The sequence below is a fragment of the Thamnophis elegans genome, chromosome 14 (assembly GCF_009769535.1).
Source record: "Thamnophis elegans isolate rThaEle1 chromosome 14, rThaEle1.pri, whole genome shotgun sequence".
NCBI classification, from domain to species: domain Eukaryota; kingdom Metazoa; phylum Chordata; class Lepidosauria; order Squamata; family Colubridae; genus Thamnophis; species Thamnophis elegans.
The window spans coordinates 12,984,360-13,002,659 of NC_045554.1; the positions used below are offsets into that span (position 1 = coordinate 12,984,360).

Below are 18,300 nucleotides of genomic sequence, written 5' to 3' on the forward strand. Positions count from 1 at the left end.
CAGCAATCGGTGCTAAAGAGTTTTCTGACAAGGCAAAAGAGACCCTGAAAAGCTTCGTGGTGTTTTTTTTTTTTTAAGGGAAAGAGGGGATGGGGGGAATCAATTCCCCAGGGGAAGAAGGTCTCTCGTCAAATTGAGAAGAGGAAAGGAAAAGGACGGCAATCTCGAAAAAGGATGTGAAAATGCATTTCTGCATTTCTCCACCGACTGAGAACTTCTTTCCATCCATCCATTTGACCTGGAAGAAGGACTTCAAATGGGCTTAGAAACCATTTCCACCCAAAGGAGCATTGCATTCATCCGCAGAGAAGCCCTTACTGTGACCCCTATCTATCTATCTATCTATCTATCTATCTATCTATCTATCTATCTATCTATCTATCTATCTATCTATCTATCTATCTAAATTTTATTTATTTTAATAATAAATATTGTAATAAATAATAAATATTGCCCAGCATGTATAACAGATATAAGTATAAAAATGATTATGAATATAGGATATGGATACAAATAAGTGGGGACAGGAGGACAGGGACGGTAGCAGTGGTGGGCTATGACCAGTACGCCCAGGTACGGACATACCGGTGCCTGCTGGGAGCACCAGGTACCGTTCCGGTATGGTGCTCCAGAGGGCCCACCCACGTGCCTTACCAGTATTTGAGGTTTTCGGGGCTTCTGTGCACGTGCACAGAGTGTATGGCACCTAGGCGATGCTCCGCTGAACAGCCGGAGCGTCGCGGACGGATCGCGGAGCATCACGGGCGGTAAAAATGCATGCACGTGCTGCGCGCGTTCAGGTGGTGGACATTTGGCCTGTTGCACTGTACTGGTTGCAACGGGATCCAGAACGCACCACTGGATGGTTAGGCACGTTGGGGTGCTTAGGCACGCCCCTTATAGACCTCTTAGGAATGGGGTGAGGTCAACAGTAGACAGTTTAAGGTTCAAGTTTTGGGGGTTTGGGGAAGAAACCACAGAGTCAGGTAGAGCATTCCAGGTGTTGACCCCTCTGTTGCTGAAGTTGTATTTTCTGCAATCGAGTTTGGAGAGGTTTACCTTGAGTTTGTATCTATTGTGTGCTCGTGTATGGTTGTGGTTGAAGCTGAAGAAGTCGTTGACAGGTAGGATGCTGTAGCAGACAATTTTGTGTACTAAGCTAAGATCGTTTGAGATCAGTACTCTGAGGTCCTTGACAGAGTGACCTCATCCACGAGGTCGCAACTGCCCAGCTTGTATTTGGTATTCTGATTTTTTTTTTTTGTCAACGTGTAAGACAGAGCATTTGTGGGTGGAGATTTGGAGTTGCCAATTGTTTGACTGTTCGGACACGTAGTCAAGGTCTCTTTGTAGGGCAGCAGCATTGTCAGTGGTGTTGAATAGTTTTACATCAATCTCAACCCAATGATCAGAGAGAAGAGCAAATTCTTTAGCTGTTGGATAAAAATGGACCTCTGGAGACTCACCTTCATGCAGACCAAAGCGAGGTAGGCCCAGACTTCTGGATTGCTGTTGTTGAGGGCATTGGCTTCAGAGAGAGCATCTTCTGCCTCGTCCATCTCTTTGAGCTACCGGAAAGAGATTTGCTCATGAAAAACCAACGTCAGCCTATCTAAAAAAGGTTAAATTGTGGCAAACTGGAATCCGAGACTCCCAACGGTGGGGTTTTTTTTCCCCTCCAAGAGGCAACTGGACTTTCTGCAATGTGGGAAGGGTCAGATGGAGAACATAGAATAGTAATAGGCTTGAGAGGGACCTTAGAGGTCTTCTAGACCAACCCTCTGCCCATGGCAGCAGATCCTATATGTTGGAAATTGTTTGTCCTCCCCCCCCCCTTTTTTTGAACTGTGAGCCGCCCTGAGTCCCCCCAGGGAAAAGGGCGGCATACAAATAAAGGGAAAATGAAATGAAATGAAATTCCAGATAAATGGCTGTTCAATCTCCTCTTAAAACTTTCAGAAAGGGACATCTGTAGAGATTTTCAGTCATCCTGGTCATGGTCATGGACTCTCTACAGACACTTTAGCTATACAATTTGGGATGGACACCCTTGGAATGGTGTGGGAGTAGGAACGGATTTCCAGAGGGAAAATTGCAGATTACGGGAACCATTTGCACCGCTCAGGGGACCCTGAGGACACAGATAAACCTCCAAGTGCTTCAATGACCCACTAAAAGGATGCAAATGACCAGCTGTCTGCAAGGAACTTCAATCCTTCCATTCCCCACCAGCCAGTCAGAGCTGAAGAAGCTTCTTGGGTGAGAAGCAAAACATCTTCAAACCCCCCCCCCCAAAATCCAGTTGTCTCTTGAAAAAAAAAGCACCTTTGAGACAACCATGATCTACATGATTGACAATCTCCATAGATGGACAATCTCCATAGACCACAATACAAACACATAAACATGCAATGAACAGGGTAAAGGGTTTGGTGTTGTCTAGCTTATCGAAGAGAAGGCCTACGGGTGACAAGACAGCAGTTTCCCAATATTCTCTTTACTTATGCATAAATAAAGAGATATTAATCTACCTTTCCAGCTCAGATTCTATGTTGAAACTCTAAAAAGAGTCTCAACGTGAAGAGCAACCAAGATGATTAGAGGACTGGAGGCTAAAACATATGAAGAAAGGTTGCAGGAACTGGGCATGGCTAGTCTAGGGAAGAGAAGGACCAGGGGAGACAGGAGAGCAGCCTTCCAATATTTGAGGGGCTGACACAGAGAGGATTGGGGGTCAAGCTGTTTTCCAAAGCACCCGAAGGCCAGACAAGGAATAATGGATGGAAACTGATAAGGGAGAGATTCAACCTGGAAATAAGGAGGAATTTCCTGACAGTGAGAATAAAAGAATCCATCCACTTCTAGGTAGCTTTCACTGAGGAGAGAAACCTTTGCGGTAGACGCATGTCATTTAATGAAAGCTCTCTTTCATTTCTTCCTTTACACAATAATTATTACTCACACATTCAGCCAGGCGTTAGATTGGATCTGGCATTTTCATTCACCTATTGAGTCCTTCCCAAGCACCTGGGATAGGCAGATTTCCTGACAGTGAGAACAATCAGTGGAACAACTTGCCTCCAGACATTTGAATGTGCCAACACTGGAAGTTTTCAAGAAGAGACTGGACAACCATTTGCCTGAAATGATATAGGGACTCCTGCTCGAGAGAGAGGGGTTGAGCTAGATCCAATCAAGGTCTTTTCCAATCTAGTATTGGATGTTCTACAAATCGGAAGACTAAAAGGGCTCCATCTCTTACCCTGTAGCAGGCAATTCCGACTCCCAGCCAGGTGAGACAAGAAGGTGATTTCTTACTCGCCAAAAGGTAAATGTGCTTGGCTTTGTCATACTGCCAAAAGAAAAGGGAGAGAGAATTACTCCCCAGGCTACGGCAATTTAGGACCGTTTCTCCTTGCTTGACAAAAGCAACCTATAGTTCTCCAGACGGAAAGAGGTTATTAGCAGCTGTTTGAACATGACTTGCTCCAGGCAGGCGGTTAGAGAAGGCTCATAAAACTCGTGAAAATCATTACGGAATACAGGATGGTGTGAAAGAACCTGTCTTGGCTATGAGAAAAAACAAGATCCCAAACTCAGAGGCGAAAGGAAGCATTACGGGAGGATCAAGCATGAAATTAGCTTTGACCAATGGCTGGAATGTATTTTCTCCCTAATGGGAGAAGAACAATTTTTTTTTTGCTTCTTTCTTCTTGAATCCTATGGTATAGTGCAATCGTAATGCAATATCGGGTTTTCAATTTCAATTGTATAGCATGTGAAGGATGGGTGTTTGTGTTTTAATTTTTATATTTGTAAACTGAATATGGCATTTAATTTCGTTGTACAATGTGCAATGACAATAAACCAACCCAACCCGCCTGAGTAAGTTTTTTTTTTTTGGGGGGGGGGGAACTGGTTTAAGCAAACTGTTATGGTTATTAAAATGATCATAACATTATTTTCATGGGAAACAATTGATTCTTAGTCTACTGTCCTGATTGCGCAAATCAGCAAGACCTCAACTTGAACACTAGCAAGCCTCAGAGTAAACCCGAAACTCAACAAATCCACCTCAAATTCTCAACATAATAAAGTGGTCATTATATTTACAGTGTATATTGGTACTAACAGCAGTAGCAATTAGTTAGCTAATTGGTTGCAACAATTTCTTATTTACCGTTCAGTAATAGTGTAGTGTCCACAATAGACAGCCAACACTGAATCATCTGCTATTTTGGGCCAATACACAACCATCACATTCCTCTAAAACTCAGAAAGCTCAAACTGCCGGAGGAGCTGCTGATTCCGTTCTACAGAGGAATTATTGAGTCTGTCATCTGCACCTCCATAGCTGCCTGGTTTGGTTCTGCAACCCAACAAGACAGACAGAGACTTCAGAGGAGAATTAGAACTGCAGGAAAAACAATGGCTACCAACCTGCCTTCCATTGAGGACCTGTATACTGCATGAGTCAAAAAGAGGCCTGTGAAAATATTTACAGACCCCTCACATCCTGGACATAAATTGTTTCAACTCCTACCCTCAAAGCGACGCTATAGAGCACTGCACACCAGAACAACTAGACACAAGGACGCCCCCCCCCCAATGCCATCACTTTGCTAAACAAATAATTCCTTCAACACTGTCAAACTATTTACTAAGTCTGCACTGCTATTAGTCTTCTCATCATTCCTATCACCCATCTCCTCCCACTTATGACTGCATGACTGTAACTTTGTTGCTTGTATCCTTATGATTTATGTTTATTTTTTTCCTAATATGATTTGATTGCTTATTTGTAGCTTATGACTATTATTAAGTGTTGCACCTTATGATTCTTGATGAATGTATTTTTTCTTTTTATGTACACTGAAAGCATCTGCACGAAAGACACATTCTTTGTGTGTCCAATCACACTTGGCCAATAAAGAATTCTATTCTATTCTATTCTATTCTATTCTATTATCTAACTCTTATTCTATTCTATTCTATTATCTAACTCTTATTCTATTCTACTCCATTCTCTAACTTCTATTCTATTCTATTCTATTCTATTCTATTCTATTCTATTCTATCCTATCCTATCCTATCCTATCCTATCCTATCCTATCGAGTCTAAGCCAACAGCAGCAGGGACAGGAACACTCCCTCCGTTTGTGCAGGCCAGACTGAACGTTTTAAAAGAAAATAGTTACTGAACCACAACTCACAAAACACAAATCCAGATGTAGAACCCGGAACCTGATCAGAACTCTCCAATGGACTGAAGTGAAAACAACACTCCCCAAAGAGACAGACAGGTTGTGCTCTGAGCTGAAAGTGTTTGAAAGGTTCACTTGTAGCTCACAATCATAGGAGGGCAGAAAGATTTGCACAACTCTGCTGTACTCCTGAAATATCTGAAGTCCCGGGGAATGTAACTGGACAAAATGCACAACACAGATGATGAGGTACAACTAAAAGTAAAGGTAAAAGTTCCTGCTAGTCGTTTCCCACAATGATGAAGCATTTAAATGTAAAGGTAAAGCTTCCCCTCGCACATATGTGCTAGTCATTCCCGACGCTAGGGTGCGGTGCTCATCTCTGTTTCAAAGCTGAAGAGCCAGCGCTGTCCGAAGACATCTCCATGGTCATGTGGCCGGCATGAGTAAATGCCGAAGGTGGGTGGAACGCTGTTTCCTTCCCACCAAAGGTGGTTCCTATTTTTCTACTTGCATTTTTACATGCTTTCGAACTGCTAGCTTGGCAGAAGCTGAGACAAGTCACGGGAGCTCACTCCTTTATGCGTCGCTAGGGATTCGAACCACCAAACTGCCAACTTTTCTGATCGACAAGCTCATAGCCACTGAGCCACCGAGTCCAAGGTACATCTACTCCCTTTCAAACTTCCTAGTCCGTTTTCTTGCTCTGAAGGCCTCCAAGAACAGGTCTGCTATCACATCTTTCCTTGGGTGGTTGGTTCATTCATTCATTCATTTACTTACTTACTTACTTACTTACTTAGTTACTTACTTATTTATTCTCTGCTCTCAACAAATCTGGATGTTCACAATGATCAAATGGAGACAATCCAATCAATAAAACTTAAAAGAGAAACATGGGAGATTGATGAAGGGGGGAGGCTCCCCTGGGTGCAGAAGGACCAAGGAACTACCAACTCAATAAACAAAAGCCTAATCAAACAGCCACCGAGAACGCTCCAGTCAATACTGACATGGAAAGCCATTTTTATAGAAACAGACAGCAAATCCCATTTCCTTCTAGCACTGATGATGTTACCTAGCTGGGTCATGAAATGTCTGCAAGAAAACAGTCAAGTTCAGAGAGCACCAAGGACTCCCTAGTTCAACCCCGAGGTACAAATAGTCTCTTCTATTGGCATTTACATATAAACAGAGAGCAAATCCCACTCCCTCCTAGGACTGGTGATGTTACCTAGTTGGGTCATGAAATGTCTTCAGCAAGGAAACAAGTTCCAAGGACCCTACAGTTCAACCCTGAGCTGCAAATGTTCTCTTCTATTGGAACCAGGTCCTAATGGCTCTTCTCGATAACAGCAGAATGGGGGCCTTCTGGACTTATGGGGAACTGAGACAATGTTTCTGCCCATCGAAGTTCTATGGGGCAAGGAATCCACCAGGATCTTCTTGTTGGTCCCATTTCTACTACCTTCTCACCTCCTTGCCTTCCAGATAGATGGAGCCCAATCGCAGGTACACCGTATGCATATCCTTCGCGTCCGTCACAAAACTGATGGTGCGTTCATAGCAGGACTTTGCTTCACTGAAATTCCCGGTCAAATAGCAGAGATGGCCTTTTTGAGCCCAAACCTCTGGATTCTAGAGAGGTTGCAGAGAAAGCAAGGGGTTAATCATGACCCGTAGAAGCTGGCAATGAATCATAGGATGATGAGGCTGGAAGGGACCTTAGAGATCTTCTAGTCCAACCCTCTGATCAAGGCAGGAGGCCTTATATCATCCTGGTGGAATCAATACTTTTCCCCTTAAAAGCTAAGTAGGTAATGGGGATGATGAGTCGAAAATTCTGAAATAATTAAGATTCTTGGGGATGTTGACAAAGGAGAGCTTATACTATCCAAGAAGCAGGATAATTCTAGAATTGTAACCCACTAGATGAGAAGATGCTCTAGAATAAAACTGGTCCATCTGCCTCTCTGAGTTGGAACATATCTAGCCATCCTGAGCAGAATGGCTGTGAAACTAAAGAGTTTAGGTTTCCTCATCCTAGCTTAAAATCACTACTAATGTTAGCCTCTCTAGATATATGTTCTGATCCCCTCCTCCATCTAGTAATGAAAGCCGAGACAAGCTTAACTAGAATGTCCTTTAATAGCAAGACCAAAATTTCGGTGGCTGAAAGCCAAGCAAACAAACAGATAAGGACCTTGGCAGCAACTCCGACAAACCGTGGCAGCAATCCAGCCTGCCAAGTTAGTTACAACAGTTCTCTTTAGTCAATGCGTTGACTTCTGCCAAAGGGGCATGTCCCAAGCAGTCTTTTTTAGCGTCTGGAGAGGAGCCTAATGACCACCAGCTGAGCGCAATTACCTCCTATAATTGCATAATTGTTCCTGACACCTAGTAGCTCTTCGATGGCGTGCATCCAGGAACAACTCACTGCTGGCTTCTGGATCACTCTCCCTTGTCTCCTCCCCACTGGTTCAAGGCTCAGGCCCACCTGGTGACCAACCAGTCTCTCTGCGCCCTGCTCGGAGTTAGAATCCTGTCCAGGGTCCTCCACATCCTCCAGAGCCGACTCATAGGGCCCCTTGGTGTCGGAATCTGGTGGCAGCTCCAACAGCTCCTGCTGAGCCACAACAGATATCTATGGAGATTCTCAGTCATCCAGATTATCTTGGATGAGAAGCAAAACGTCTTCAAGGAAAAAATGAAATTCAGTTGCCTTTTGAGGAAAAAAAAGCACTTTGAGACAACCCTGACCTGGATGACTGAGAATCTCCATAGATATCTAGGGAGGCTAATATTAATAGTGATTTTCAGCTATGATGAGGAAGCCTAAACTTTAGTTTCACAGCATTTCTGCTCAGGATGGCTACAACGAGGACAGCAGAATCAGCTACCTCTAGTGTTCCCAACCTTGCCAACTTTAAGATACATGGACTTCAACTCCCAGAATTCCCCAAATGGCTGGCTGGGGAATTCTGCAAGTTGAAGTCAACAAAATTGGAAAGCTTGAGAAAGACTGCTCTAGTGAGTTCCTGGCAATTGGCCTCCCAATCATTTCCCCCACAACTTTGCTCAAAACTGGGGTGTCCCTTACCCACTAGCATAAAGGGGGCTGATTGGTAGAGTAGGGGAGTAGTAGTTCCTAGCAGTTCTGCAGATTGCTGTTTTGCCACTTGGGGTCTCACTTATGTTTATGCCTAGATATCATATCAGTGTGTATGTGTGTAGATGGGTGAGAATAGAGTAGAGTAGAACAGAACAGAATCAGGAATAGAATAGAATATTGGAATGAAATGGAATGGAATGGAATAGGACAGGACAGGACAGAATTCTTTATTGGCCAAGTGTGATTAGACACACAAGGAATTTGTCTTCAGTGCATAAGCTCTCAGTTTACATAAAAGCTATATGTGATGCCACCATACATTCAAATATAGGCACTGAGGGCACCATGGATGTAGGGTAGAAAAAAACTGCAATCGTTGCAGTGTGATGAAAGGAAAGAATAAATATATGGCATCACTGAGCTGATATGTTCTGTTTGGGAGTTTGAATATTACAGAGAAATCTTCTAATGTTTGTAAACTGCCCAGAGTTGCCGCTGGATGAGGAGGGCGGCACACAAATCTTATCTAATCTAATCAATCAATCAATTAATCAATCAAGTTACTCTAGTTGGGTAATTAGAGAGTCCCAAAGTGCTAATGAGAGGTACGCACCAGGTAATCAATCTGCAAAGCCATTTCCAAGCTCTCTTCTGACTGCTCATATTCCTTCTTGAGCATATACGTCTGGGCCAGCACCAAGTAATAATCACAGCTGGGGCCTCCTTGGGGGGAGATCAACTCATGCGCCAGCGCCCTGTGAACAAACTGGAAAGAGAGAGCCAACCCTTGGCTGTGTCATTGCTGCACAACCATTGAAATCCCCCTAGTGTCCTCCCTTGCTGCTCTTAGTCTTTGTTTTCCTACTCCTAGGAGTATCCTAGGGGCTGCCTCTTGCCCTACTGATGGGAGCAGGAGAGGGAGGCCTCCCTGAGCAATGTTTTCGGCAGCTAGGAGTTTCTTGGATTAACGTTTCTAGTTCTTTAAACTAATAAAGCAATTTCTTTATCACGAATGCAGAGTCTGGAAAGAACTGATTCAAATCTGCTAAAAACACAGACTGCGCCAAGACTGATTAATTTGCCAACTTATTATGCTTCATTCATCTTCTTTTAATGACCTCATAATCCCTTGCGCAGTGGAGTCTGGGCAACTGAAATGAGCTGAGTGTTTAATGGCTGGATGCCCTTACCTCTCACCAATACGGAGTTTTTTTTTTACCAGAAGATACATTCTCATTGTGTCCAGAGAGAGAAATATCTGCCTCTACCTAGTATCGAACTCACAGCCCCCCTGATTGTGAGGTGAGAGCTCAATCTCTAGGCCACCGCCCCACTGAAACTTATTATGCTTCATTGTAATGCTCACTCAGTTAGGCAGCACTAAGGATTCGAACTGCTGAACTGCCGACCTTTCTGATCGACAAGCTCTGTGTCTTAGCCACTGCATCCCTGTTTTCTCTAGACTAGCCAGACCCAAATCCTGCAACCATCTTTCATAGGTTTTAGTCTCCGGGCCTTTAATCATCTTAGTTGCTCTTTTCTGCACTTTTTCCAGGGTCTTAACACCATTTTTGTAACATGCTGACCAAAACTGGATGTAAGTATTCTTTTTTTTCCCATTAGTGTCATAAAACAGCTTGAGGAACCCGCTGCCTGTCCCCAGGATGCCTTCGCTCTGTCTGCAGTCCAGACGGTGATTTGCTGAGCCCAGGCGACAGAGCAGAGAAGAGAGTGGAGAGATTCAGAGCAATATATCAGTGCGGTGGCAGCTTTTTCTGGCTGCACAGCAAGCTCTCGGTTCTACCCAGTTTCATTGCTAGGGAAAAGGCTTTTAGAGAGAAAAGGGAAATAACTATGATGAAGCTGAGAGAAAGGGAAAAGGGATTGATATTCGAGAAGTAATGGCAATTAGCTACGTAATTTAGAAAGATTACTGCTGGCCCGACAAATGTTGAAAAATCATATCCAGGTTCTGGGTGCCGGAAATAGATAGATAGGTAGGTAGGTAGATAGATCAGTGACGTGCGGTGAGCTTTACGGCTGGTGAGGCAGCTTTTTAGACTTGTGGACTTCAACTCCCAGAATTCCACAGCCAGGCATGCTCAGTTCCGATTTAAAGAGACAGCATTTTTCCCCCTTGCAAAATAAGTTTTCCCATTCTTTTTCTTCTCCCTCCCCCTCCTCCCTCCCTCTCCCCTCTCTCAAACTGACACACGCACACAGAGAAGTTGGATCCCTCTCTCACTCACTCACTCTCAAACAAACACAAACACAGAAGTTGGATTAGATATATTTTCCAAAGGCTTGAAAGCAGCTCCTCTGCCATACCCCGCCTTTCCCTGCTGCCTTCCGATCGAGCCTTTGATTGCAGGTGAATCACGTTGTAATCAGTGAAGCTGGGCTTATATATTTTTATCCAGGTGTGTGTGTGTGTGTGTTTGTGTGTGTGTGTGTGTGTGTGTTTGAAAAGGCAACGTGGTTCTGCCAGAGCTCTGAGTCAGACTGAGCTAGTTGTTCCCAGAGAACCCTAAAAAGCCTCTAAAAATGCCCTCTACAGGAGGCGAGAGAACACATGCCTTCTTTGCATATGAAATTTTTCGCTTTTTAACCCTTGCTTAACTCTTAAAAGGTGAAAAATTGCTTATGCATAGGAGGCCCCTAATTCTCTCGCCTCCTCCTATAGTTAACACTAAGCACTATTCCAAGTCACTATGACTTAGAATCTGGCAGCAATTACCTTGGCTTTAATTATTTTTTAAAAATTCTTTAAAATTCTTTCCTTTCCCTCATGACTGGTGAGGCCACGCCTCCCCTGCCTCTAGTGAGGAGGAGAGAAACAAGTAAGCCCAATTTTCACAGAAGCTACAGGAAATCTTCAATTTAGGGTTGAATGTGGCAAGAAAAGTTACAAAACGGGGCAAAACTCACTTAACAAATCACACCCCCCACCCCACCCCTCAAATATCACAAAACAAATTCATGTAACCTTAATCCTGGCCCCCTCTGCTTCTGTGATGGAAAAAAGGAGGGTTGACTATTATCCCAATGGATGTGCTCTTGGTAACTCCTAAATCGATGCGCCTAAATGTTTTCCAGGCTTTCTCCCGCCTCGTTTGACCCACGGTTGACTCACCTGAAGGGCATTGACATCCAAGAGGAATTTTATTGTTTCCATGAAAATAGAGGTGGTTTGAGGGGACACCATGAGCAGGCTCAGCTCTGGTTCAAATGCAACTGCAGCAGATTTGGGCATTTCTGAAATGAAACAAGAGAGCAAGGAATTTGAGGTAAACACTGAAATAGCAGGTCAGCTTGGTCGTTCAACAGTGAGACAGTGATGAAGCGAGCACAGCAGCGCCTGCATTTCCTGCATGAGAAGAGCACATCTTCCTTCCTCTGCCCTTACCACTTTCTCTAGAGGGACGATTGAAAGCATCCTGTCGTACTGTGTTATTGTGTGGTTTGGAAATGTTACTGCATCAGACACGATGGCTAAGTAGAGAGTGGTGAGGACAGCAGAAATGGTTATTGGCAGTTCACTTCCTTCTATCCAGGACGTGGCATAATATGCGATGCTTGACCAGGGTCCTGAGTATTGTCAGGAATGCAACACATCCTCTTCATGACTGGTTTTCCTTGTTACCTTCTGGGAGAAGGCTTCACAATATTCATAGCATAACAATGTGATTCTGGAATAGCTTTGTACCATAGAGTATCAATCTTGTTAATTCTCAAGATTCTTTTTTCCACTATGTATTCTAAATCTGTGATTAATATGTGTGTGTGTGCATGCACATACACAGATAGATATACTGTAAATATACTGATATATAGATTATAGGGATATAGAGATATAGAGAGATATAGATATATAGATAGATATACTGATACATAGATATACAGATATAGAGATATAGATAGATAGATACTGATATATAGATATATTATAGGTATAGATAGATATAGATATGGAGAGAGATAGATAGATAGATAGATAGATAGATAGATAGATAGATAGATAGATAGATATACTGATATATAGATTATAGAGACATGAGAGAGATTGATATACTGATACATACATAGATTATAAATATACATAGAGATATGGAGATATAGAGATATGGAGAGATAGATAAATAGATAAGATAGATATATACATACTGATATATAGATTATAGAGATAGATAGATAGATAGATACATAGATAGATAGATAGATAGATAGATAGATAGATAGATAGATATAGATATACTGATATAGAGATATCGATAGATAGATAGATAGATAGATAGATATACTGATATATAGATTATAGAGACATGAGAGAGATTGATATACTGATACATACATAGATTATAAATATACATAGAGATATGGAGATATAGAGATATGGAGAGATAGATAAATAGATAAGATAGATATATACATACTGATATATAGATTATAGAGATAGATAGATAGATAGATAGATAGATAGATAGATAGATAGATAGATAGATATACTGATATATAGATTATAGAGACATGAGAGAGATTGATATACTGATACATACATAGATTATAAATATACATAGAGATATGGAGATATAGAGATATGGAGAGATAGATAAATAGATAAGATAGATATATACATACTGATATATAGATTATAGAGATAGATAGATAGATACATAGATAGATAGATAGATAGATAGATAGATATAGATATACTGATATAGAGATATCGATAGATAGATAGATAGATAGATAGATAGATAGATAGATAGATAGATAGATATAGATATACTGATATATAGATTATAGAGATATAGATAGATAGAGCATATGTATGTGTATAGTAGGGACGCCATGGCTCAATGGCTAAGATGCTGAGCTTGTCTCATTTCATCCCAACCCACCTTACCTTACTTTCCTTTACCTTATCTGGGAACAGAGAATCAACCATTTTTCTTTATTCCTAGTGCTTAGTTAATGGAATTTCAGTTCTGGAACCTTGTTTTGCAGGCTTGTGTTGAGTTTCCAGTTGGACCTCAAGTTGTGCAGCAGGGTCAGCAAGCTCTTGCCACTTTCATCAGAGTGACAAGTACAGTTTGCGGCATTGCGTTGCAAACTCTGGGCCTTGGGTGTGTATGTATGATATGGAAAGGGGAGACCAAATGGAGCAGGACGTCCAGCACAACATTGCAAGGCTGCTATGGCCAATCTGTGCCCACCCAACCCCAGCTGATGCTGCGGCTAAGCAGCCTTTGAGAAGGATTTGGCTAAATGGGATACTGAGGTGAGAGGGAGGGACAGAGGTCGGGATGGGATTGAAAATTTTTAGCAACCAGTTCTCTGCCCGGTTGTTGGGGAGTATGGCTATTTGGCGTCCTGCACCATGGCCGGGGGGGGGGGGGGGCGTTTTCTCCCACTCCGGCTCCAGAGGCTTTTTTTTGAGCCTCCGGGAGGGCGAAAACGGCCTCTGCCGGGCTCTGGAGGCCAGAAACAGGTACATTTCTGGACTTCCGGAACTTTTTCGCCTCCCGCAGGTTCCACAGGACCTCTGGAGACCAGAAACAGGGCTTTTTTCTGGACTTTCAGGAAGCCCATTTTTCACCCTCCCAGATCCTCTGTGCGGGCCCTGCACTTACCTGGCAGGATGAACGGGCCTCATGGAGACTCCTGAGAGGGGAGGGGTGGGTGGGATCAGCTGGTTCTTGCCACAACCGGTTGGGTGAACTAGTATGAACCGGCTGAATCCCACCCCTGAATGCAACCCCTTGGATTGCAAGGCGATACTGAGATGAGAGGGAGCAACAGGTGTGGAATCTGAATGAAAGATGAAAGGAGGGGTGTTCATGGAGATTCTCCATCATCCAGGTCACGGTTGTCCCAAAGATGTTTTTTAAAAAGGCAACTGGGCTTTCTTGGGAGTTTTTCTTCCACAAAAACGTTTCACTTCTCATTCCAGAAGCAGAAGAAATCCAAGAAAACCTAGGTGCCTTTTGGAAAAGCACTTTTTGGGGCATGAAAGGGGAGGCTCTCACAAAGAGCCGCATGTGGTTCTTTCATCCCTCTGCTGTCGTTCCCTGTCACCGGTCGGTGTCACAATTGATAGGGCTTTCAGGTAGGACAGGTAGAGAAAAAAGTATCCTGTGCTAGGAGGAGACTCTATGGTGGGGGAACCGGACTCCTGGCCAGCTCCAGAATTGAAAGGGGGGCTTCCGGTTAGGACCTTTGTGGTTCTTTGAGTGTTTAAGGTTGCCGACTCCTGCTCTAGCTATTCCCTACGACCGCCTACCTCTCTGAGTGCTCATCTTAAATTTACTGGGTGTAACGGACAACCTCTTGAACGGTTTGTGTATGGTATCCTCTTCGGGTGCACGAACGGAGCTGGTTGCTTCGGGAGACTCTGCTTGGATTTTCACTGTGGCTTCTGGAGAGTCGTCTGGAGATAAAAAGGAAACCAACCCCTATGCGTCACAAAAGCATTCCTGATTTGACCAGCCTCTTTCACTGGATGGCAGAACTATATTCGGCAGAAAGTCCCCCCCACACACACATCTAGGCTAAAATCTAAATGGTAAAAGGTAAAATATTTCCTCTCTCCAGTCCAATTCTAGGGGGCGATGCTCATCTCCGTTTCTCAGCAGAGAGAGCCATTGTTATCTGAAGATGCTTCCATTGGTTATGTGACCGGCATAACTATACATGAGGTGCATGGAATGCTGTCACCTTCCCATCAAAGTGGTACCAATTTATCTACTTGCACTTGCATGCTTTCAACTGCAGGTGGGCAGAAACTGGGGCAAGGTGTTGTGGTTCGCTGGTGGCCTGTGGAGCTGGCAGCGGAGTTGGATGATGAAGAGATTAGGGAGGAACATGGGTCAGTCCTGGAGTCTGGGGAAGGCTCAGACGAGGGCTCTGCATCAGAGGCAGAGAGGGGGCCAGGGCCATCTGGGAGTAATGTGCTGTCTGGAGCCTCTGGAGTCTGACATCAGTGAGGCAGAAGAACAGTGTGAGCCTGTTCCCAGTGTGCACATGCGCAGAGCTGCCAGAAGGCAAGAACAATTAAGAAAAATGGGCGACTTGGGAGTAAGGCTTGGAGATGATTGGCCCCTCCCATAAGACATAAAAGAGGAGCAAACGGACATGAGCCTTTGCAGGAAGCAATTAGTTCATATAGTCGGTTTAAGCTCTGAGAAGTCCTGTTGGTCTCTGTGCTACATTTGGCTTTGCAAAACTAATTGGCAATTAGATCTCTGGCAGCGTTTCAAGGGAGATAAAGGTGGGCGCTTATCAACATTACCCTGAAAAACTGCATCAAATTAAGCAGACATCTGTCGGAATCTTCACAGGCTGTTTGTGGATGACCATAATTCACAGCCATCTAAATAATAGGAAGTTTTTGGGACTGATATTGTGATTTATGCTTTCTCAGGAAGCCTAGGTGAGAACACAAGAAATGGGAGCTCACTCCATCACACAGTGCTTGGGTCTCAAACTGCTGACCTTCCAGTCGACCAGTTTACAATGAGTGTAACACTACTCAGGAATGCAGCTAACTTTCTGAGTTAATTTATGGGCCGCGCGGTTTGTTGGCCAAGGGAATCCATAGGAACAACTCCAGTGTTCTGGTAAGAGCTCTTCATTGACTGTCACACATCAGCCAATTCCCAAGGAGAAATTTCTTGGTGGTGAGAACAATGAATCAATGGAACAGTTCGCTTCCTGGAGTTGTGAGTGCTTCATCGCTGGAGATTTTCAAAAATAGACTGGACAACCATTTGTCTGGGATGGGAGAATGTCTTCCGCCTTGGGCATGGGGTTCGGGTCCCTTCTGGCCCTAATAATTCAATAATAATTCTCTTTGTTTTTCCAGATTGCTTTTTCCTAGACGCAGGATAGTGGGTTTGAGATGCCCTGGTGGCACAATGGTTAGAAGATAGTATTGCAGGCTAATTCTGCCAACTACTAGCAGCTCGATCCTGACCATCTCAAAGTTGACTCAGCCCTCCATCCTTCTGAGGTTGGTAAAATGAGGACCCAGATTGTTGGGGGTGACATACTGACATTGTAAACTGCTTAGAGAGGGATGTAAATCACTGTGGAGCAGTATATAAGTCTAAGTACTACTGCTGATGCTCTTTCTTTTCTCCTTCCTTCCTTCCTTTCTTTCTTCCTTCCTTCCATCCATCCATCCTTTTCAGTGGTTAGAATTCAGTATTGCAAGTTAACTCTGCCCACTGCCATCAGTTCGATCCTGATCAGCTGATCAACTCAAGGTTGACTCAGCCTACCATCCTTCCGAGGTGGGTAAAATGAGAACCCAGATTGTTGGGGGCAACAGGATGACTTTGTAAACTGCTGTGTAAAGCACTGTGAAGTGGTATATAAGTCTAACTGCGATTGCTGTTGCCAGGGAGGGGGTAACACAGAGGCTAATTTCAGAACCTTGCCTCCTGAATCCATAACCTTACACTGTAAATGTCAAATTTAAGCTGGACTCCAGGCACCCTATTTCTCAATGCAGAGAGGTTTCCATGGAAACAATAGAAAGGCTGCAGCACTCCACATTGCCAGGATAAAGGTGAAAGGATGACATCTGGCTACTTTGGAAGGCACAGCTGAATTCCTCTGGTGTTGCGACCCAGAAATTTGGCAGCTGAACAAGAACGGAAAGATCTACAAGTTAAGAGAAAGGCCTGGGTACATTTTGATCCCGCCTCAAAAAATAAATAAATAAAGATCTCACTCATTTTACAAATCTGCAATCGGGCTGTGCAAAAGACTTTTGAGTCTCAGCTGCCACCCTGATCTGAAGCTTTTGATTGGAAGTACAAAGCGCTCTATCCTGGATGTGAAAACAGCTCGAGGTCATAATAGAAAAACCGACTCAGCCTTTCGCCTTCAAAACCACCATTCTGCACTCAAAGCAGGAACTCTTCCAGTGGAAATTGTTCAAACTCAAAATGTTTTACCCATCCCTGTTTTCCATCTGCAGGTAAGGGTAAAGAGTGCCCTCGCACGTATGTGCTAGTCGTTCCCGAGTCTAGGGGGTGGTGCTCATCTCCATTTCAAAGCCGAAGAGCCAGTGCTGTCAGAAGTCGTCTCTGTAGTCATGTGGCCGGCACGACTCAACTCCCGAAGCCGCACGGAACGCTGTTCCCTTCCCACCAAAGGTGGTCCCTGTTTTTCTACTTGCCTTTTTTACATGCTTTCGAACTGCTAGGTTGGCAGAAGCTGGGACAAGTAACGGGAGCTCACCCTGTTACGTGGCTCTAGCAATTCGAACCACTGAACTGCTAACCTTCTGATTGACAAGCTCAGCGTTTTAGCCAGTGAGCCACCGCATCCCTTTTCCATCTATGGATGTATCTAAAAAAATAATAAATGTTATATTCCACTAGTAATGGAAATGGGGGAGTGGAACACGAGGACGGGCTGAAAAGGAAGGTTAATTTTACCTGGGTTTTTCCTTGTAGTCACAACGTCATAATGGAGGTCCATCAAGAGCGGGACTTTCCAACTTTGGCAACTTTACGACTTGTGGACTTCAACTTCCCGAATTCAGCACGGCTGGCTGAGGAATTCTGGGAACTGAAGTTCACAAGTTGTAAAGTTGCCAAGGTGGGGGGGAGACCCCTGACCTCAAGAACATTGGGAGCAGCAGCTCAGAATAGGCCTTATTGCAAACATTCTTGGCCAACCATGCTTTTTCCTATACAGGTAGTCCTCAGGTTACAACCACAATGGAGTCCAAAATTTATGTTCTTAAGTGAAAAATTTGTTAAGCGAGTTGCCGCCATTTTACGACTCTTCTCGCCACTTTTGTTAAGTGAATCCCCGCAGTTCTTCCGTTAGTCACGCGGTCGTTAAGTGAATTTGCCTTCCCCATGGACTTGGCTGGTGAGAAGGTCACCAAAGGAGATCACAGGACTCTGGGACACTGCAACCATCATAAATCGGAGTTAGTGGCCAAGCCTCTGAATGTAAATCTCG

General features: G+C 43.8%; 1 protein-coding gene across 2 annotated transcripts in view; it reads right to left on the reverse strand.

The window, feature by feature from the left end:
* The window catches only part of CFAP70 (cilia and flagella associated protein 70), a 58,437-nt gene that overhangs the window by 2,793 nt on the left and 37,344 nt on the right, over window positions 1–18,300 (reverse strand). Inside the window, exons 21-26 of one of the 2 annotated variants that reach the window (XM_032231460.1) lie at window positions 14,600–14,746; window positions 11,450–11,571; window positions 8,930–9,082; window positions 6,681–6,842; window positions 3,263–3,352; window positions 1,467–1,568 (exon numbers count right to left, since the gene is read on the reverse strand). In XM_032231460.1, the coding sequence (XP_032087351.1) occupies window positions 1,467–1,568; window positions 3,263–3,352; window positions 6,681–6,842; window positions 8,930–9,082; window positions 11,450–11,571; window positions 14,600–14,746 (776 nt within the window). The remainder of the gene's footprint in view (window positions 1–1,466; window positions 1,569–3,262; window positions 3,353–6,680; window positions 6,843–8,929; window positions 9,083–11,449; window positions 11,572–14,599; window positions 14,747–18,300) is intronic. The other variant, XM_032231462.1, reaches the window with a different exon arrangement.